The sequence below is a fragment of the Haliotis asinina genome, chromosome 12 (assembly GCF_037392515.1).
Source record: "Haliotis asinina isolate JCU_RB_2024 chromosome 12, JCU_Hal_asi_v2, whole genome shotgun sequence".
NCBI lineage: Eukaryota > Metazoa > Mollusca > Gastropoda > Lepetellida > Haliotidae > Haliotis > Haliotis asinina.
The window spans coordinates 18,329,756-18,353,141 of record NC_090291.1 but is presented as its reverse complement, the minus strand read 5'-3'; the positions used below and the strand labels follow the sequence as shown (position 1 = coordinate 18,353,141).

The 23,386-nt window shown below is 40.4% G+C and overlaps 2 protein-coding genes across 2 annotated transcripts; both read right to left on the bottom strand.

Annotated features, from left to right (window-relative positions):
* Window positions 1-1,417: 1,417 nt before the first annotated feature.
* Window positions 1,418-4,992, bottom strand: LOC137257809 (probable E3 ubiquitin-protein ligase MID2). The gene is made up of 3 exons (XM_067795254.1): window positions 4,955-4,992; window positions 3,676-3,967; window positions 1,418-3,206 (listed from the first exon to the last, which is right to left on the bottom strand). The coding sequence occupies exons 2-3, from the start codon at window positions 3,965-3,967 to the stop codon at window positions 2,233-2,235; spliced, it is 1,266 nt and encodes a 421-aa protein (XP_067651355.1). The 5' UTR covers window positions 4,955-4,992; the 3' UTR covers window positions 1,418-2,232.
* A 3,599-nt stretch (window positions 4,993-8,591) lies between these two features.
* LOC137258145 (uncharacterized) lies at window positions 8,592-22,114 on the bottom strand. The gene is made up of 5 exons (XM_067795712.1): window positions 21,162-22,114; window positions 14,291-14,578; window positions 12,936-13,082; window positions 11,669-11,889; window positions 8,592-9,663 (listed from the first exon to the last, which is right to left on the bottom strand). Exons 1-5 carry the CDS (start codon window positions 21,226-21,228, stop codon window positions 9,496-9,498), a joined length of 891 nt encoding a protein of 296 aa, XP_067651813.1. The 5' UTR covers window positions 21,229-22,114; the 3' UTR covers window positions 8,592-9,495.
* Between the last annotated feature and the right edge of the window lie 1,272 nt (window positions 22,115-23,386).

The following is a 23,386-nucleotide window of genomic DNA, read 5'->3' as shown; positions in this document are numbered from 1 at the left end:
ACTTGACGATGTTGTTACTAAGCTAACTGTACATATACCTATTCAGAAGTTCAAATGAACAGAAAGAAGTTTTGTGTGTGTTCAGGATTATACTTTAACTTAAGGAATTAAACAGGAGATCTTCTTGTTCGTGTGGTGGGGCGGGATACAGGATACGCTGACACTTAACGCGAACATCTGGTATCATCATTGGTTGCTATTTGATACATAAAGCATTTTCCACTTGCACACAACCCCTCTGTTGTAGCAATTACTTTCTATGCCAATAGGAGAGGAACAGATGGTTGTATATGTATGTTTCAGAAATTTATCCAACTTTCTTTCAAATGTGTCTTCAACGCTTCTTGAAACAACATAGAGAATCTATGCAATGTCTTATCCCCTCCAACATCAACCATCAGCCATCAAGACTATTTGGCACACGTAATTTATTTCAGGTTCATTGACATAAAACTATCCCATCTTTCGTTACAAGGATAACATTATGTAACTAAATTCAAGTTTACATGTAAACACATAACAGCTTATAATATATGCGAACGAAACACAAAGCACAATACAATGCCAGGTTTCACACAGATATATAGCGTGCCATTATTGAAAATATCTACTTGACGATGTTGTTACTAAGGTAACTGTATACATACGTATTCAGGAGGCCAAATGAACAGGAAGAAGTTTTGTGCGTGTACAGGATTATACTTTAATGTAAGGAATTAAACTGGAGATCTGCTTGTGCATGTGTTGTTGATGGATGAGACCGGTGACGCACGATACAGGATACTCTGACCTTCGTGGGAACATCTGGTATTATCATTGGTTGGTATTGATACATAGAACATTTGTACATTTCTCACTTACACACAACCCCTCTGTTGTAGCAAATATTCCTATGCCAATAGAAGAGGAACGGCTGGTTGTATATGTATATGCTTCACAAATTCTTCCAACTTACTTTCAAAAGAATTCCATCATTTGCCATAGTATCACATACTGGAATGTATTAAAATAGCCAAAACAGGTTATGGTGGTGCACGTATTATAAACAGGTCGTGGGTTGTAGTACGACAAAAGGAATCTTACATTCATAGGAACAAGAGTTTAACATTCTTCCGTGAAATCGTAACTAACGTATCTTTAAGAACTCATGTATAGTATAGGTCAAAAGATAGGCTCTCGTTCCATATTGATGTAAACCATCTGCTATTGACTGTCTCATTCCTTATGCTCCAATATTGAACAGCACTCATATCCGCATATGAGTTTTTCCATTTCACGCGAAATAAAACGTTACATAGCATACAATATCAGATTTGACTACAATGTAATCTTTCTTCAACGTTTCATCAAACAACATAGGCAATCTATGCAACTGTTTACCACCTCCGACATCAACCATCCACCATCAAGAGATGTCTTTGGCTCACGTTCACGTTTATTGACATGAATAGTATTCCGTCTTTAGTTACAAGGAGACATTATGTAACTAAATTCCAATTTACATGTAAACACATAATAACAGAATACACGAAAATCAAGATGTTAAAGTCACTCTATGGATGTTTGATCAATATAGATTTGTTCTGTGTTCAAACATACATTTGGATGGTTTTCCCAATTCAATTCAATGCCTGAAGATGAAGCTTTACTGGTTAAAAACTCAATTTCTTTCTTTCTTTGTTGGATGTGTACACACGGTGGTCGACATTCAGAGGATAAACACTCTCTGGCTTGGAACAACCTTAATTATAGCCGAATATGTGTCCATGGTTCACTTGAAGAAAGGTTTAAGTATGAATCAAATACCTATTAATTCTTTGTTACTACATGAGAATACTTTGATGGCACCGGAGTTGTGATTACAAACATACACATGACCTCTTTCATCTGCACAAACTCCGTACGGATAATGGACACCGTCACCTTCTGACAGTAAGGTCCTGACAAATTGGCCTGATTCAGTCAGGTGAACCACCTTATGCGGATACCTGAGAGCAACTAGAATATCACCTGTGCTGGTACTCGTGACACCCATAGGCTCTATATGTGTTGTGTGTCCTGTCGCGGGGTAGGTGAACACAACGTCCCCTTCAGGTGTCAGGCACAAGACACGCTGGAAAATAAAGTCGGTCACAATAATGTTACCTGTTCTTGTGGTGCAAAGAAAGTAAGGATTTATCAGAATCTTCGTTCCACTACACTGTGGGCCGATTGACCTCAGTACGTTTCATGTCATTTCCAGAATACCGCAGGGAGGATAATTGGAACCTGTGTATTATGTATCACGGCCGAGGTCGCGTCAAGAGGCCTTGCACCTCTCCCATCTGCTGCTACAGTGACGGTGATCGTGTCTCGCAACACGGGTGTAGCCGCCAGGTCCAACTCGCCGTCATGCAGAACGTTTATCTCACCCAGATGTAGATCGTCCAAAGCTCTACTCAGCATGTCCGAGTCCTCTCGGAACGTGATCCTAACTATTCTTCCCTTCTCCTCCAAGTCTGTATGTCCAACATCCTTCACATCACCAGCAGCATCAAATCCCTGGTACATCTCATACACATCCATGTCACACTCAGATTGTAGAGTCTGGTCAATTAGTTCAGCCTGTTGTCGGTACATCTGTACTGATATTTCCGCTGACTTTATATCGGCATTCAACTGTTTAATGTGTCTCTCTGAGATTTCATTTAATTCATCTAAAAGTTTCTTTTCCTTGTGGGTGATTTTCTCCCTAGCTTTTTGCCCGCAGGATTTAATCTTCGATTCCATTTGGACATATCGATCTTTCTCGGTGATGACATTCGATTTGACTAAATTGACTTTCTTTTCCATAAGGATTTGATTTTTTAGTAGATTTTCTTTCTCATTCAGCAGCATGGATTTTAAAGCAGGTAATTCCGATTCAAGTGTGACAACTGACTCACATTTTCTGTGATAGATAATGCAGCAGGTTTGGCAGATGGCCTTCTTGCAGTCTTTGCACAGGAATTTGACGCATTCATCCTTGTGTTCATTACAGATAACCTTTCGCTTCTTGGGAATACTGACCTCGCCAGAAAGGTCAATTACCTGGTGATGACGAGTAGATGGCAAGCGTTTGTGCATTCTAGAACATCGGCCACACATCGATTCGTCACACACTGAGCACCATTCACATGCAGGAGTTATGTCCCCTTCTGCGTGACACCAGGTGCAGTTTGTTGTATCTTGAGGGAGTAAAAAGAATCCGCAATACCAGAATAAAGTTCCTAAAAAGACTAAAGGTTTCTACATTCTTCAAGTACCATATGAAATGTGTCATGATTTATGACTAATCCATTAATATTCTGTCTGGTTAGATATGATATTGGAGATTCTATAGATCTACAAATCCTTGTAACAAAACACGTAGTTGCTTAAACGAAACATATAAAGACATATAGCATTTGTCAACAACTAGGGGGTAAATTTATGAAGAAAATTGTTGGATGCTAAAGCGTGGCGTTTGTATTTGTAGGACGGAACATACATTTCGCGAACACTTGATTTCATCACCACTCTCTTAAGATCAATTGATTGATTCACAGGATTTTTACAGATACCTTAGACTAAACAGAATATGAAAGTACACCACTGACGGCAATGTCCGTGCCGCAATTTCGAAAGTTTAGAGGAAATAAACAACCCAATCCTCACCTTTACTTCCCGGACCAAAGGAATCCAATAGTCCCTGGATCACAAAGCTTGGATTGACGTCATCCGCCCATTCCTCCACTGGTCTGTCAGGATCTGACACTTTCGTCATCTTGCTGCAGAATGGACACAGAAGAGACTTGGCACTGATGGCTTCTGGTTTGGTTTTGGTGTAGTTGACTACACATTTTCGACAAAAGGTGTGATAACAGACGAGTGTGCATGGATTGTCAAACACTTCTGTGCATATGGTGCATGTGAGGAAATGTTCCTCCAGTTTCTGGGACGTTGCCATCTACAAATAAACAAAGAGACGCATTTGTTCTACACACCGGTAGTCACTGGTCATTTCAAAATTGGAAATAGTATGAATTAAGCGAATAGATGTTGTTGGATGGTTGAGATAGAAATAAGATAAAGATCATATTTTCAATTTGATATGTGTAGTATTTCATCATTAAGGTGTATTTAGCATACGCATATAAGAAAATAAATGTATATATTTTGCTGTATAACTTCATGACATTTCATCATCAAGCTGCATATAGGGTATGCATAATTACATACAGGTCCCTCAATCTTTGATAGGCATTCTAGAAGTTGAGCAGATGAAGAATGAGGACCATGATTTATGGCTATACACTAACTGAGTACAATAAGAATATCCCTAAATCATAGTCCTCATTTTTAGGTCCAACAATATTGAAGTAAATCAACAATAAGATACCTTAACAATGTATATTTTATGTAATAAATTAGTATTTCTGTTGTAAATACATCAATAAACAAAAAAATGAAGTAACGTAACAACGAATATATGGTCAAAATCCTCCTGATACTGTATGGGGCGTGTATCGTTATGCTGATAGTACGCGGACCTACTTATGACCTCTCATTTACATAACGAAAGTAGACTGAATGTTTGCCGATTGCATTCAGAGACAAACGCCTACACATTTTAATACACATCAATATTTTCTCAACAATGAGCTGTGCATATACAGGCAGGCATGTCGGACTTAATGGTTGTATATCTTGAGTGAATGCATCTGTACGAAACCAAACGTGCGTGAGATAATAGTAGATGTAGTTTACAAGACGATAGTAGACAAAACAAGACACCACGGGTGAACGATGCATACGTGAAGCTGAACCACACAATGCTGAATTTCACGTCACTTACTGTCTATAATTATCTCTGTAATAATGTGACTAAATTTGCCATTGTTAACGGTGTAATATACATATAACCAAGAAGAATAGGCACACCATATCACCCCACCTTCACTTCCTCGATCCACAGAGCGGTGAAGAGGGAGATTGGACCCCGTGGGAAATGGCTTGAAACTGAAATAATGTAGAGGTTTCCTCGGCGTGGAATTAGAATCATAAATATTAGTAACCTATCCTGGCTATTTCTGATGATATGAAGGACATTGTTCTAGCCTTTGTGTACCTGTAAGGCAGTCCATTAACTTGCCTTATCTGAGACGTTTGATCGTAGCGAGTGCTGAAGCCCGATACCATTTGTGATTATGTTTAATCACTGTGTCTTAAGAGCAAGCAAAGAAAAATTATACTTTAAATTGTGAAAAGGTGTATGGAAGTGCATCGAATCAGAAACGCCACTAATCTGGGTGGTGTGGTGTAAGGCAAGCAACTCTTACCGTCTTTTCAGGCCACAGAACATGCTATCGACAACCTCATTGTCCCCACGTGTCAACCTCTTTTACTGATCTCAATTATTTTCGCATCCTCAAATGGACGGGTTACTACTTACTGAGCATTTTTGCAGGAAACAAGCTGTACAGAAGAAATCTTTTCCAACTGACGAAATAGATACTCATTTTGAGTAGCACATCGGCGTTTGTGAAATATAATGCGTTATTTGAGCACGGGATCTGCTTATTGCGTTAAATGGTGCAAGAAAGGTTACTCTTCTAAGCAAATTTAATCAGTTCGGTCGCCATCCCATCCAAACATCCATGTGTCACTAAGTCAGTGAGTGAGTTTAGTTTTACGCCGCAGTTAGTAACATTCCAGCTATATGGCGGCGGTCTGTAAATAATCGAGTGTGGACCAGACAATCCAGTGATCAGCAGCATGAGCATCGATCTGCGCAGTAGGAAACCGATGACATGTGTCACTAAGGAACATTGTTTACAGGACTTTTACCGTCTTAATCTTTATACCGAGTATTTTTGTGAGCACTTTGAAAACAATAAACAAAAGCTTCATTGAAGGTAGTCTTCCATAGACAGTTACAGAAACAATTCCAATGCAAGATTGTTGGACAATGATTAATCTGCCTCGGTAGGGTACAGATTGTAGTACATTGTTATGTCACCTCCGAGGTTCTGACCAACACCCTCTGGGTCAGTCACGTTCGCCAGCTCTCCAATTCATCAATCGTACCCATGCGGCTCCAACAAAAACTGGATGTCGTACAAACAGGGTAGGAAAATTGAATCGATATTGAAATTCACCAGAAACGTTCAGGTATAAATGTTCAGCCGTATAGTGTAAGGGAGGCAACTCTTCTTGTCTTATTAAGAAATGCAGCTTGCTATCTGCACCATCAACGTCTCTAATGTCAATCTCTATTGCTGATCTCGATGATCTACATGTCCCGTATGCGCCGTTAACACCTCATCAGTCCCTCTAACTGGTTTCGACCATTGCTATGTCCTCACATGGACAAACATCTAAATGACTGCGGCTTCCACAAACTGTTGGAGTCAATTAACTGATTGTTTAGATCACCTAGTTTGTGATCATTACACAAAGACAGATGCTGAGTGAACGATTCTGTGTCAGCCTTGGTGACAGTAAGGACTGTTTCACAATTAGGAGCAACATGAAAGAGCTTCACATATCGTAAAGCTATTTGAAATCAAACTCCGGTCTTCCGCATGATGGGCGAACACGTATCTACATGACCACCCCTACCTCAAGTAGTAGAACGCTCTGATACTGACATGCATTTTGTCAGTCAACACATGTGTTAACGCAACATATGTCATATTTGGGATTTCACTTTCTTAGTAAATATGTCAAATATGACATATGTTGCATTTGACCACTTTCTAAATGGCATCGTGTAATCACATGTGTTAACCTTACAATAATGCCTTCTCTTTTATTTTCTCTTTGTAGTTTTAGGGAAATTGCCCTTCTGCATCTCTTGCTGATGGCTATTATGAGGATCGGAATTCGAGTGTTTCCCAACGCGATGTCACTCATGCTATCAATCATTGCTTGTCGTGATCGAGGTTCGATTATCTGGAGGCCGCCGTGTTATACCTTGAGCGTCAGTTACTGCGTCACAAAACAACAACTAATTGCCACGCTCACTTTCATGTTTTCCTCGGAAGTTCTTAGCGTTAATTGTTCACGGTATATATCATGAGTGAGTTTACATTTTTCGCTGCAACATTATACCGGTACCAAAGCTATAGGCACCAGAAATGGGCTTCCCACACTGTACCCACGCCGCACTCCAGGTATATTCCAGGTATGTGGCGGCGGTCTGTAAATAATCGAGTCTGGATCAGACAATCCAGTGATCGACACCACGAGCATCGATCTGCGCAAATGAGAATGAATGACATGTGTCAACCAAGTCAGCGAGCCTGACCACCCGATCCCGTTAGTCGCATCTTACGACAAGCATAGTCGCCTTTTATAGCAAGCATGGGTCCAATATGTCATAAGATGTAAGAGAAAAATTCTATATGGTCAATAACAAAGTCGTATTACTTTAACATGAATGCAATTTGTTTTTATTCCTGAAACACATTGTCAATATTGTCAAACTTAGACAGGTGTGTTTCTTTAGTACAACAACAAAAACGGGGAAAAGACAAGGTAAATGTCATCGTCGGTTCTGGCGTTCAGGCTACATATTTACATCAACAGGTGATCCATCAATAAAACACACTGTCGCTTTTTAGTTGTAGAACTGTTGAGAGTATTAATATATTAATTCGCATGAACTGTCCATATCATCACAATAAACATAATTATTTTTACAAAAATGAGCAGTGACACGTCATTCCATATGGACCGATGATTTGTGATTTTTTAGAAAAAATTTTATTCAAGGAAATTCGAGGACACAATAACGATGTCGTTGTACGGTAAAAGGCTTGCAGTATCGGACCTTTGGAAGAAAAATGCATGATATATATTTTTGTATTTTTGTAGATGTGAAAAACATGTCTCCAACAAATATCCAGTTACTGGTCAATGGTCGGTAACTGAGGCAATTTCCATGGGTTGCTGATATGTTTTTTCGTTATCATTCTGAGAACAACTATACGTACAATGAGTGACTGTGCATGGTTTACACCGCTTCCAGGAATAATACTGCGGGAAGGGGTAGGGTGGGATGGGGTTGGGCGTGATGAACTGACGCTTAAACCATTATGCCACCCCTCCGCCCCTTATACGCACAGACATGTCAGGAAAAACGTCCACTCGGGCTGTCTTCTTTGATTCACTTACAAACACTCTTTATACTTAATAACATTTGATGTTCCAAAATCAAATTGAAATTAGAATGAAGATCAAAAGCTGCTAAGGATAATCTGCCAACAAGTGAATTCATTGGTGTGGGAGACGAGATGTCCCTGTTCTTCCCCTCGTACAGATGTAGAGAACACGTAATTCCGACTTGTATTTTTCGTAAATTACCATTATCATTCTCGGGTTATATAATATATTTACTTAAAAACATGTTTCCTTTTCACAAATGTTGTCCGTCAATCTATTATTAAATCGACGTCGCAGAAAACAGCCTGTGAAGTTTTGAACTACGTATGATGTCATTTCAATTCTTTGTGTTCATTTTGCCATTTATCAATTTGACGATAGTAAAAACGATGAAATAACTAACAATTTTGTTGATCAGCATGAAACAAAAATTGTAACACCTAGTGAAAATGTATCGAAAATATGTTCACTTTTTCCTCATCTGGTTGGTTATCTGAGTTGTATCACATCTTGGACTTGCTGTGATCATTCGCATCGCTCATGTCGTAAATCCGCCACTGAATACTCCAATTTAAGTGACGAAAAGCATACTGGCGTTAGAATTCCATTCATCGATTCATAGGTCACACACAGGCTGTGCCTGAACAAATCATTTCACTTTCAGCTCATCTAGAGCTTTTATCACACCCATGTGTTCAATCAGATATAACTTAGGCAAGTTCTGTCGCCTTGGCGTACAAAACACTGTTTTGACTTGAAATACAATTACATGTTTATCGACTGTGTTCACACAAGCTGACGCTGAAAGCGGAACGTTCCCGAGTGACCTGTAGCAACAGGAACATGAGAGGTAACCACACGTTACCGAGTGAAGTTGAGCTTGGCTGTGTTAAAAATGAAGGGGCATCTCGTCTGAAGTGTAGGGTGAAATACCACTTTCGTTAATTCTTCATAATTTACGAAACTTCTCTGCGTTAGATTTGACACATTTCCATCTCTGTTGTGCTAAGTAAACCCTTTAATCAGTTACGCAATGTCGATGCCTCCAAATACTCGGAAGATGACATAATGAGTATACAGCCGAATGAAAATAAAAAGCCGTATCTTTAGGGACAGTTACGTGATACACAGTGTCATGTCTGAACGCCATTAAGCTACACCCAAATCGAATACATCTGTGTTGGGCAATTTGGGAAATCATATTTCAATTTCCAATTCAGTGAAATAAAGATATTAGATGAATCTCTCGTTTGCTCGTGACGTGACACTCTCCGCACTTTACACAACACAGCATAAGAATCTTCCTTTCAAAGTACGGACCCGAATGTGTCAGACACTACTTTGACTTTCATTCAGGAGAGGTTCCTGCTGTGCAAGAGGCTCTGAAGACAAGTTCGAACTGCTTGATGACCTGCGTCCTGAGAGGCCCCGGAAGGAAGACACGCGCATGCCCGTACTGGTCGTTATGAGGTCGTTATCAGCCCCCGATGAACCGCTCTGCAAAGAGAAAGTAATGGAAGTAGAGGGAGGTAAAACTACGATGAGGAGGACGCTCGATGTAGATTTGGTTCCGTTGCAGATTTAACCTCAGTGAACTGAGTTTTGGAACCAAAAGCATACATGTAAGTTAGACAAGAACGAACGCGGCATCTTTCAATCCGATTTTTTTTGTTTAAACCTTCCCAAACATTACGTTTATTGACAGTGATATAGGGCCGTCTCCTATTCTCGCGGTAAACACATTTTCTGCGGAGGTTGCCGATGTGTGATGAATCAAGCAGTTGATTGATGCAGATGTTAAAGGGGGAATCTCTTCATTTAAAAACAACAAGCATACATACGAAAGGAACTGTTTATATTATTTTTCCGCTGTTATTCGTAAGTACCGCGAGAATAGGAGACGCCAGTATATATTGTATTATTGTGGTTATGGCAACTTAACATTTTGTATGCTGTAATTCTAAATTGCACATACATCTGAGTGAAATGGCTACCGTTGATGAAGACATTGTCATTAGCTAAGGTGGTGATACGGATGCCAGTGAATTGTATCAACAAAACTCTCAGCTTTTTCGGTGTGCTATATAAAAATTAAAAACATCGTTTAACTGAAAGAAAATGTTCGTCATACAACGCACGATGAGGGCTTATCGCGTCGTAATGTAATCGTGAGTCCTTTGATTACGGTTCTGTTTCATCGGATCATGAACCATGCAGATCCGGTTTAGAATTGGTCTTCAGGAACCCATGCTTGCTGTAAGAGGCGACTAACAGGGTAGATTAGACTCGCTGACTTAGTTGACACATTTCATTGTATCCCAACTGTGTAGATGGAGGCCCATGATGTCAACCACTTGATTGTGTCGATTATTTACAGATCGTCAGCGAAAGACAACTGACAATAAATCAAACAACTGAATGCCATCTATTCCCCTGATAATAAATCAGAGACCAAGTATGGGTGTCTGAGGATCATCATGTGTCTGTTCAAACGGGATTGGCGGTGTGGGTGTTCCTTTCCGATGGCAAAGAACACATGCAATGAAAGGTTTCAGGCCATACTGTGATGTAGGAATATTCCAAGATGGTAAATGAATATTCCAAGTTGTCAAATGAACATTCCATGTTGGTAAATGAACACTGCAAGATGTCAAATAAATATTCCAAGATGGCAAATGAACATATGCATTCCATGTTGGTAAATGAATACTTCAAGATGGTAAATCAATATTCTAAGGTAGTACAGGACAAATATGAAGAATGTACCCCAAGATCACATGCAACAACTCGCTCGCTGAGCCCGTGTGGGCAATACATGAGCGTCAACCACTCAGAACATTTAAATCTGCAGACTAGAATGATCAATTTGATTCACTGGCCTTATTTCATAACCCTAAGCAACAGTGAAAATGTTATATTGTAACATTACATATTTTCATCGAAAAATCGATTTGATGAGCACATATTGCTCTGTATTTGCGAGAATGTTGTGTATGCAATTAAATATTTATGGTTTAAGATGGGGATCGCTATTAACAATATCGCCATACGTTAATGCAGTGTTACGTAAAGTAGCAATTCATATTTGCATGTTGTCCCCATTTTATTTCTGAAGATAAATCCAACCACACAAATAAGAAACCCAACATTATCGTTTAAGGCGAGTAAATAGATTGCATTCTAAGGAATGAATGAGAGAGTATGGTTTTACGACGCTTTTAGCAATATTTCAGCGGGTGACATCATAAAATGGGCTCCACACGTTGTCCCTATGTAGAGAATTGAACCCGAGTCATCGGCTTGACGAGTGAACACTTCATTCGCTACCCCACATCCCCGGGTGGGAAGGCACAGTAACTTGCGCATATCGCGAATATGGAACGCTGCTCATGATATCAGCGACTGGTTTGTTTGTAAATATTGATTATTTACAGACTGCTGTAATATGCCAACAATATATGTAAGCTGGCCATTAAAGAGACCAAACACAGACAGACATTACCTTTGAAAACTTGCGAGCCTTTTCTTTCCAAGCACATCTGACAACAGATGAGACGAGAAGGATGAAAACTGTGACACAAATGACGATGATGAGGACCATGAGGATGGTGCTGGGGCCGCACCAGTCGCTGTAGTCGCCACAGTTGTTGAAGTCGTCACAGTGGAGGGTTGTGTTGATGCATCGTTTGTTGTCACACCTGAACTCTGTCGTATCACATTTGCCTACAAGAGTATTGACAAACCTACGTTACAAAATAAACATTGAAGCGTGTATTGCTTACATGTTTGTTGTTTGTCGTCTAGCTCAACTGAATAATAAGGAAGCTTCAAGACTGAGGACTGTGAGTACACGGGTCTGGACTAGTGCGGAACAATGATCAACGCAGTCGGGACTTGCATCAGCCAAGTCTTGCATGTCGCCGCGGACGACGACAAGCCTAGCTTGCTGAAGACCAGTTGCAGCATCTATTACTTTATCGCCACTGCATCCACCACAGGGACGGTGAGGTAGCCTTTTGGTTAAAGCGTTCTTCCGATACGTTGAAGACCCGGGTTCGATTCTTCACATGGGTATTATTTGTGAAGTCCATTTCTACTGTTCCTGTAATATTCCTGAAATATTGCTCAATGCGACCTAACGCTACACTCATTCTCATACAGCACAAATATGTCCCTAGAGGCTCGTGGTAGGAGGACCATTGACGTCTTTGTCTCTCCGAACGCACTGGTACTGTCACAACTACTACACACTGTATGTGCCAAGATAAACGACAGACCATAAGACGAAAAAGAAAACAAGAAGATGGGGACGTTTTGCACTGGTAACAGAAAAGCAAAGGAGTCGTAGCGATTGAACTATTTGGATTCAAGCAGAATTAGTCATAAACCTGACTTACAGGACATCAAGTAATCAGGCAGGTTCCAGGCGTTTGCTGTGCATGGATGTCAACAAAAACAGGAAACAATCGAGGAAAATAAGTGATTCGAACAATGATTACAGAATCCTTCACAAATATGTTTGTAATACTTCACAGAGTATTGTATTGTGAACGGTTGTAATCGTAATTACTCCAACGCACGACAAGCGGATACTTGTACGGCTACGGGACATAACTTCCAAGTTGTATTTTTGTAATTTGAATGATCGGGATAGGAAAGAATCGCAGACAGGACAAGTGGGTCATTCACGGTCAAGCATTGGCACTGTCGACGCTCCTATCACTTCAACGCTGCATAACACTTTGAATGGCAGTGAGAGAGAATCTTACCAGTATGGAATGCAGTAAAAATGAGGTCAAATCCTCTGTATTCGACTGTCATGTCGCTGAAGAACACAAATGTGACGACATCGCCGGTGGTGACAAACGTTGCGCGAGGAGTGAGAGACCCACATAATTTGTTTGTTATGGGCGTTTCTGAAACACACAAAATATAATCTCCCAAATGTCACAACGTTTGGAAAACAAGCACAAATGACACACATGAACACACAAGCATGTACATACGCAAGCACCCACGCACCCACGCACCCACGCACCCACGCACGCACGCACAGCTCTTCGAAACATACATGTACCACAGTCATGTAATCACAGTCATATTGTCCATAAATATTGTCACACTATCTCATGTCCTGCCTCTGGCATAGGTGTTCTTAAAATATGTAATACTGAAACACCGTCTTTCATTAATCGTGATTATATATAATATTGATGGTTTAAATGTCTTATTAGGTGGCTTAGTATTATGGTAAATAATAATGCCATAGGATAATGTTAACGTCCCTTCCTAAACCCGAACAAAATTGTGGAGAAATCTGATAAGACACTGATCCAGTGCTGCTGGACACTTGTAACTTGCAGTCCTCATAGGGTTATGTAACATGTTGAGAAGCATACTATTCTAACATTCACTGCGTTAACGTGTTTTTTTCTTAGAAGAAACGAACTGTGGTGCAAATCAATTCTTAAGTCCATTGTACGATGGAGGATGTCAAAACAGGGAATTACTATCGGCACAATGATGGTCAAATTTATTGCATCCAGATGTTGTGTTAAAAATCATTGTAAAAGGTTTACGGCTGTATTTAGCCCTGACTAAACTGCTTGTTTAACCTGCCGTTTGTGTAATTTTTTTTCATTGTAAGAGTCTTTATTGAGTTTAATTATATGGGTGGTTGATCGAACCTTATCTGACAATGTTTATGAATCTGTGATTAGGGTGATGTTCTATAAATGGTGGAGAAATCCTACGTGTACTCAAACACCTGTGCGAAACACATGACGTCACACTGAACACTGTCATACACTAGATGAGGTCACAATTCGTGATCGTGCAATTTTAACACGTAAAGCCATTAGAATTAAAGGTAAAATGCTATTTAACAGAGACCAATGATGTTTATTTTTCATTCTTGTAAAACTGAAAATTGAAAATATACTTATTGAAACATTCATATCGCAATGGTACGATCTCTGAATTTAGAAAGAAGTTTAAAAAACGGAAATGGTTCATTTTAATAACACTTGAAAACCCATCCTGATCTCCCCGGAGGTGATACAGGGGGAATGTTGGTTGATTAAACTAAATCCACTCACCCCGAAAACTGGTACTTCAGACTTACTTGTATATTGCTCGACATATTTATGATTATCCATAGAAGGACTCTTGTCATCCGGACCATCATAGAGGATCAAGTAATCAGACTCACAGCCCTCCGACATGAACCCTTCGATCTCCATGTCCAGAAATCTGACCATCAGGTGATGGTCAGCAGGTGTCCGGATGGACATCGTGCAAGACATGTCCTTCCGGTATCGTTCATTCTCGTACGTGAGACGCAGCCTTCCCGCAGAGATTGGACGGTCCATCATATTTAGCACACCCATAGAGCACCATTCTGTCATGTAGTCTGAAACAGAGATCGACGCAACGTGCTCAACCTTCCATCTGCTAATGCAACAAAAATGAGACAAGGCGCGAGCACATGTTCACTGAAACCATCTTGAGTCAATTATTTCAGGCTGTCTGGCAGCCAGTTCATGTGTTAATAAGTTCTAGTTACTCCCGACTGACCCGTGCTTTTATGTCTATTCTGTTATTATTAAAACGCCAGACATGATGCATCCGGGATGCAGTTCATGACCGTCTTCGAGAGAAAACAATTTAATCACCTGAAAAAGGAACTGAAAGCATTTCTTTTTCGACGCAGTACACACAATTGCTTTCCATGTTTAAGCTCGTAAATCACATTCAACGCAGTCATTTGACGCTTTTTGGTTTCACAATACATGACAAAAATGGTTTGATATTATTCCTGGATGCTTGACCTGACCTTAGTCTGGCACCAGTTTGTCACAGTATCCTTTATGAATGTTTACAAGTGTTCAGTTAAAACATAATCGTAATGATACCCAAGCAAAGGTCAACACTCATTTGCAGCTTTCGTGTTACTTCCTGAGAACTGGCTAATATTCAGTGTAAAAAAATGTTTCCCTTTTTTTAAGGAATATATGACGCAGGACTCTTGTATTACAAGTTGTATTTTGTGAAACACTGAAGAAAACGATTTCACATTTTACAACTAGACACTGTAATAGATGGTCTCAATGTTTGGCAGTGAGTGAGTTGGTGAGTTCCAGCAACACCGGCAACACCAGAAGTGGACTTCACATATTGTACCTATGTGGGGAATCAAACCCGAACTTCGGTTACACCACCGCCCTTACTTGACATGAAGCAAAACGCAAATACGTCCATGTCAAAAGTAACGTGTCACCATGAATCCACCAACCCTTCTGTTGGGACAACGCAAGACGAATATTATTCCATGACGTTTGCATCACGCCTAGAACTACCTTAAGTGACAACAATATCACTACGCTACAGAGCAACCTTGTGTTTTGGAGCACATGTCCTATATGTTGCTTGGATGGTTTGTTCTTTAACGCATCAGTCAGCAATATTCTGGCGGCTTAAATAATCGAATCCAGAAAAAGCATTCAGTGATCAACAGCATGAGCATCAATCTACGCAACTGAGAACGATGTCATCACAAACATTGGTTATTGAAGACCAAGTCAAACCTGGACCTTCACGAGTTTTATTACCGGGGTGAACATCTAAAGCATTGTGACAATAATTATTCTCCGATAACTAACCATGATTTGAATTCCAAATTTGTCTCCTTTGTATCATCTATACATATACATAAATCCTTATGTAAACCATGCGGACCGCCCACGCACGTATGCACACACAGACACAGACACACACGCACGCACGCACGCACGCACCAAACCGTAATGCGACCGCACTGCCATTAAAAGTTGAAAGAAAGTGTTAATTCAATCCTTCAAACAACTTTGCAACCCCATCGATTTATCTAGGGACCTCCACAACCTAAATGTTGAGCATGAACGCATCTGAAGTTTAAGCATGTAAATCCTGCACAATATGATTCTCAATCGCGATTGCTAATCAACTGATGGCCAGACCCATCGACACTACTCGATGGTTGAATTACATGGTTGCACCAACAAGCCATTAGGTTTATGAGAATGGACGTATCTTCCCCACGAGAACCGTAACACACAAACTCAATATCGTAATGTCTGATGGAGCCGTACAGTTTTCCTGCGGTCGATGCAGTGACTGTGCACATGTGCTTCATATTAACCATATAATGAAACCTGCAGTTTGCAAAGACCCAGTATGTCAATATTCTTTGTATTTGCTCAGACAGATCTAGATTCGAGCGAACTCTGTATGGGATTAAACAAGCACTGAGCTGTTTACACTGTTTGATGTTCAAAGTTTTGAAGAGAGGCTCACTATATTGTGGCATACTGTGGTTTGAGTGTTGAGCATGGGTCAATAGTTAAGTTCATTATACCGCTGAAGAGCTTATAGATAACCCTTGCCCTACTAGCAGCAAACGAAATGGTTATTATAACAATGTGGAGCGCAGTAGTGCAGTGGTAAGGCATCTGCCTATCACAATGAACGCCCGAGTTCGATCCCCGGTGGAGGCACCTCCATTCGGCTCCCGGGGTGGGCACATTTATGTAGTATCCTTGGACAGGATATCCATATTGATCCAAATGTGTACCCGTGAGGATGTGCTGGCAATGAGACTGTTTAGTTGATTGCGCATAACAGGCAGCATGACTGTATGGTTCCCGGGGAGATGACCGGACATGAGCTCAATACAAGCGGACTAGTACTAGTACTAATAACAAAACGTGTGCAAACATACACATAAGAATTAATCAAGCACCACCTGAGCACAAGTGATATTTTAAACAATTTTGTACAAGCAGGTGATAATATGATAATACCCTGCCTTCATGAGCACATGTGTATCAGGCATGTGCAAAATCGCAAACGCTATTGGTCGCAAACTCACCTCATAGTTGCAGGAGCAGCATTACAGTATTCAGAAGCTTGACAGAGCTAGCATGAAAAGACTTTCAGAATGTTAAAGTTCTTCACATGTATGCCCTTGGGACGTCCTGTGTGTTAATTTTAACATCAACCATACGGTTATTAGTCGATTAATAACAGTTTGAAAACATGTCGCCGTCGGTGAAGTAAAACATCGCCAAAAACATGGGAGGCAGAAGAGGCCAGTTACCGTCATGACTGTGTCTTTTTCTGTCTGGCAAGACGCATTCCCGTGTGCACTGAACTGGCAGTAGAGAGTGGGCACCACCTGTGCCAGCAGTATGAGGCTAAGGCTGCTGGACTAAAGGAACGTCATTCGATCAGACGTCCTTTCCTCACAAACAGGAAGGTCTGTCCGCAGAAAATCTCAACTGGAGGACGCGGTGATTAGTTCGGTGGTCTCGCTGAGACGCCCTAAATAACCATATCACCAGGAATATGATCCATGTATCTGAACTATACTATCCATAAAAAGGTAGACTCACTATAATGGGAGTGTAGCCACTTCAATCAACGTTTCTAAACTTGATTTTGATTTTACTGTTGAAAGGTATTGCTTACACGTGTACTGATGCATTATAATACACAATCGTAACTTTGAAAATGTTATTGCCATGAGGTCAATAAATGAAGAAAAGTTTCAAGTTCTTTCAAAACTCTACCCCACAACGCAGCAGTTAACAATATTTGCATATGCTTTCCGGCAATTTGAAGCATGACTCTCGAGCAATTCACCAGAATAAAGTCTGCAGTTGATTGCCCCAAGCTAGTGGGGAAGTCAGTCTTCGATGTAACCACATGTATATACATAACATATAATCAGTGATTTAAGTGAGTCTGACCCGTGAAGGTCCCGGGGTAGAATAGGCCTTCAACAACCCATGCTTGCCATAAAAGTCGTAAGAGGCCACTAACAGAATCGGGTGGTCAGGCTCGCTGACTTGGTTAACACATGTCATCGGTTCCCAATCGGGCAGATCGATGCTCACTTGTTGATCACTGGATTGTCTGGTCCAGACTTGATTATTTACAGGCCGCCGCCATATAGCTGGAATATTGTTGAGTGCGGCGTTCAACTAAACTCACTCACTCACTTTAAGTGAGTCTTAACTTTTGAGGGGTAGTATACTTGCTGCTAGTGGTTCAATAATAGTATTTTCGTATGATCAATCTCAGAACAGTATATGGCACACTTAGTATTGAACGTTATGAACAGAGGTACTGGGTACCGCCGAGCCTGCCTCAAGGTGATGCCCACCCCCCAGCCAGTCGTCCGATTTTCAGGGATTATACGGAAGATCTCAACTTTCAAGGAACGTTAACATGGCCCACAAGGAGCCCCTATATCAATCCCATCGAACATTGTAACATCAGGTTCAAGATAGAGACTCTCCCACTAAATGTGTCCAGGAATTACAATACCCATTCCATGAGAAACTGCAGAGAATTCTAACGCTGGGAACTCAAAGCTTGGTCGAGGATGGTTACTGACAGTCGTTATTTGTACAATGGATCACTAGAAGTCGTTCATACAATCATAACAACCATTATTTGAGAACTTTGCGACAATGAGATGTAGTTCTGAATACCTTTATCCTTTTGGTATCGTTGATATTCACGTTTTGTGAATTCCTCTCAGAGGAAGTTTGCAAGTTACCTAATTCCAGGGACTTTAATTTTCTTTTTATATCATTTTGTTTTCTTAAATGTTTTTGTAATCAGTGTAAAACAGTCTCCACATCAATACGTGGAATATGCCAAGGGTTTGCTAAGCATATACATCAACAAAGAGAACTTTCATAATTGCCATTTATAATAAGGACTGTATTCTGTAAATATTCATGTGCATATTTCTAGATGAGAGGTGTCCTAGGGCAAAAGGGCACACTGTCTCTCCGGTTTAGTGCATGTTACTGAATGTGTTCCCTGCAAGATACACAAAGCCATTCTCGGAACATCATGCATGGTTATAATATATGCAGACAACACCAATACCATAATTCTTGTATTTGGATACCCTATTGCAATTGATGCAGAACACACACAAGGTTTTGCACGGCGTTGTGGAGATAATAAAACTGTAACTAAAGCCCAAATCAATAATTTGTTGTGCATCCCTTCTATTGTCGAATGAGGTGAAGCTGTTCAAACATGGATGCAGTGTCTGGAAGAGGAATGGTTAAATTTGACCACATAAACGCTGTCGAATATAATTGTTTAGTTAGTAATTAGTTATAAAATTATATAGTTAGTTATTGTATTGTTACAATACGTTCATTTTTCACCACTACGTTAGAAGACATATGGTTGTTTATATATGCAGATCCATTAAAAGGGAACGTGGTTAGAGAGTGGGCGAAATTTGTAGATAGGTTCTTCAATTCCAGAACATGTAACAGTATCAATACATGTACATTACGCATATTATTGCAAACCATGGCCAATAAATGCCATTGTAATTATCTGTCACCCTTCTAAATCTATTAAACTGTAAGGTAGAATCAACCCGAACGTGCCACAACAACAACCTACTTGGTGTGAGAAGTTTCTGTATAAAAACGACTCGGTTAATGTATGATTTTTTACCGATAGTTCCCCTGCCTTCACGAGCGCAATTGCTGACCAAACACTTCTGGGAATTGGGGGCTGAACTGACTGTCTGTGAAATGGGACAAACAAGCCCACGGACATACATCTGATGTCTAGCGTTAAGGATCGATTAAACTAACTGACTGTCAGCTTTGTGGAAATGGGCATTCGGAATGTTGTAATGGCGAGGCAATGTAGCGTTGCAATGGGATAAATGGGCCCGGAGCATTATGATCAGAAAACTGCATTGTCTAGAACCTAAATCTAACTAGATAACATGACTATCTCTAGTGACCTTCTATTGGCTCGACAATGGGGCTCTAAGAAGATTGACTGACAAAGGTTTATTTTACGCTGAATTGATCACCATTTCAGTTATATTAAGATGTGCCACCTTGATATGGAAGGACGGCGAGTGATGTTGGTCCTGTGCCTCAATTACCTTGAAACCAAAACTGCATGGAGTAAATTCCAACATAGAGTGATGCTGTTATGATCTGAAGTGGGATTCGAACCTAGAATAGAAGATTTCCTGTACGACAACCCGTTGCCATTTAAGAAGTGGTATGCAAGTGATGACAGATAGTCTACTTTTGCGTGTGATACATAAATTAGTTAATATTCCTTGAAGGTAAAATCATCCTTCAATATTCTCAATCGACATTGGCATCACTGTAACTAGTAATTAAGCTATAGTGTTTGAAAGGCCCAGTAGGATTTGTATTCTGAATGCATATCAAACAGACCACATGTCGTCACTGAAACCTGACGTATTCTTTATAATGTGATATAACCATTTGGGGGTCACAAGCGTAAGTGCATTCTTATCATGGTCAGATTCAGAGGTAGGTGTAAAGGTGCGTCCTTCGTCCAGAAATTTTAAAGAAAACGCGTGAAACTATGATACACCCACAACCTCTCTTGGTAGCTGCGCATCCCTCCTTTCTAAAAAAAGTACCCGTCCCAGGTAATGTTCTCGCAATACAAAGATCAAGATCACATTCAGAAAATCACAATGAGGTGAAAATGAAGTCTTGGCACAAGTGAAAGAGATGTAGACGGGAACATCATGAGGTATATGTTGTGTATGGACATTGTTAGTTGCAGTCATGTATGTGACTTGATTTGGTTTATTGTTTAACGCCACACTCCAGATACGTCGTGGCGCTCTGCAAATGATCGAGTCTGGACCATACAATTCAGTGATCAGTATCATGAGCATCGATCTACGCAACTGAGATACGATGTCGTGTGTCAACCAGATCAGCCGGCTTGACCACCCAGTCTCGTCAGTCGCCCTTTACGGCAGGCATGAGTTTCTAACTCTGATCTTCACGGATTTGTTGATATGAAAGCTAACCCAAAGTAAATATACTGTGTCACACATTCAAGTGTTACATCTAGAAGACATGGTTAAGGGCGACGTATGGGACGCTGATGACTATCGAAACACTACTCACATGTCAGAAGAGGCAGGACGAGGTGGAGGTGGACGGAGAGAAGAAGGCAGCTGTGTAGAAACTTCATTGCACTTGTAACAACCCTGCTGATGTTAGTTGAGACATGGAATAATTAACGCATCTATCGTCCACGCCACATCGACAGTTGTGAATGTTCCTGACGAAGAACATGCCTTGTCCCAGTAACTGATGTCGAGTCACGTCTTATTACCAATGTGTTATGTATAAAATCCACTAGGATCATATAGTGATATGACTGCCGGGACACGCGCCATCGCGTGTAGTCACACTTTGAACTGAAGCATAATTTTGATCATTTGCTTGTGTGCTCTAAAACCTCACACTATCAACTGAAAATAGACTGCAATCATTGTTTAATTTTGATCATTGGCTCATGTGTTAAAACTTCACAACCTGTACTGTAACCTTCAACTGATTTTCTTTGATCTCCAGTGGCACTGTGTTCCTAGTCTACGCTCTGATCAGTAACATCCAAGGCGTTGTGTTGAAACCCGACACTCTCAGGTGATGCTTATAGTGGTGTTCACCAGAAGTGTTGCATTCAAACCTCTGTCTCTGACGATTAATATATGTCACTGATGTTTCACAGATTAATCGAGATTGCAGTGTTTACACTCTCTGTCTGAGCTGTAAGATATAATGGTAGTGTACCTGTGGCCATCGTTGAGGTTGTATCCAAATATCAGACATGGTATCAGCTTCGGGTGAAATGATTTCAAATGAAATGTCACCAAGCTTGTACTCTCTTGACAAATCCATGACGCTCCAGGTGTGTGATTCAATCTTTATATGGGAACTGACACCGAGAACTTTTCCTATTCATCGAAATGAACATGGTCGACAACCATAATAACATGGCAATTTACCTCAGAATCAGGAATATTTATGGTAATAAAGTAGCTGCCTTGATGCCGCACACTGTGACAATAACTATTAACAATTCACCATTTCACATTCTGCCCAACGCTAAAATCGTTCTTGTCGATTTTGCACAGCATGTGCCATACACCATTCGTGAAGAAACAACATTTCGTCTTTTTATTGCGGAAACCAATGCAATACGATATTAGTAGGAAAATTTGAACTGCCATCGAATCAAGAAAATGGATTTGGTGACAAAATAGAACCAGTGTAGAATAACCTTGGTCAAAATTACCAAACAAACTGTTTGTATTTCATTCTTTAGGGAATCAATACATGACCTCCTCACATGACATTCATTGTAACATATACACATATAGCATACACTAATGTCGATATATTTCTTGACTTTGTCAACTGTTGGCTACCGTTATCGCGCTGATCATTAATTATGTAAGACCTCCTTCTCCATTCTAGGTTATGTACACGTCACAGAATCATTGCTCCTCACTTTGCTATTGCTCTATCCTGTTAGACAGTGTATCTTGTAAGCTTGTCGCAAGCGCGAGCACTGTCACTTGCCAGACCTGAATTTGTACCCCTTTCCACAATCTTGCCGGGACATTGATTAATGATCAGAGTGTATCAATGTATTAATCTTTCCTTGGTGAACACATTTATCAGTAGGAATCTGCACACAAGCGCTGATCACTCTTCTAATTCCGGTCTGTGTCTCCGTTATTGACTCAGCTTGTAAATACTTCCAGCGAACAAGGTGTGGAGGCGCCTTGGAACTGATGTCTGCTACAGCTTCCGTTAATTGTACCTTGTCACCAGATCTCTGAAAACAAATTCATTTTGTACGGTGAACGTGACGTTTTCAACACGGAATATTTTAACTTCATTTGGTTGCTTATCGCCCCGAACAAGCCCGATTATACGTAGATCTTTCGGCATAATTTGTCACCTGGTTCTCGAACATACAATGATTTGTAAACGTTTTCACCTTAAAATATAGTATTTACAGCTCGAAGTGAATGCTGTAGCCAGGAAGAGTTCCGAAGAACACAAGCAAAATACCGTTTTCTCGTTATTTAAGACTGTATTACGTTTATACATCGTCAAATGCAACGAGGAAGCGATGTCTATCCCGCTCACTGAAATCTGTCGTTTTCGTTCTAAAAGCAAGTTCAATCTTTCATAATGTTGCATGCATTATCTGGATTTAAAACGGATGCTTCTGACAGGAAGCTCTTGCGAAAAACTACTCTTACACAGCAACATACCGTGTGAGCTTTCATTGATCGATCACAAGGAAATGCTTTTCTTTCTTTAAAAATTGA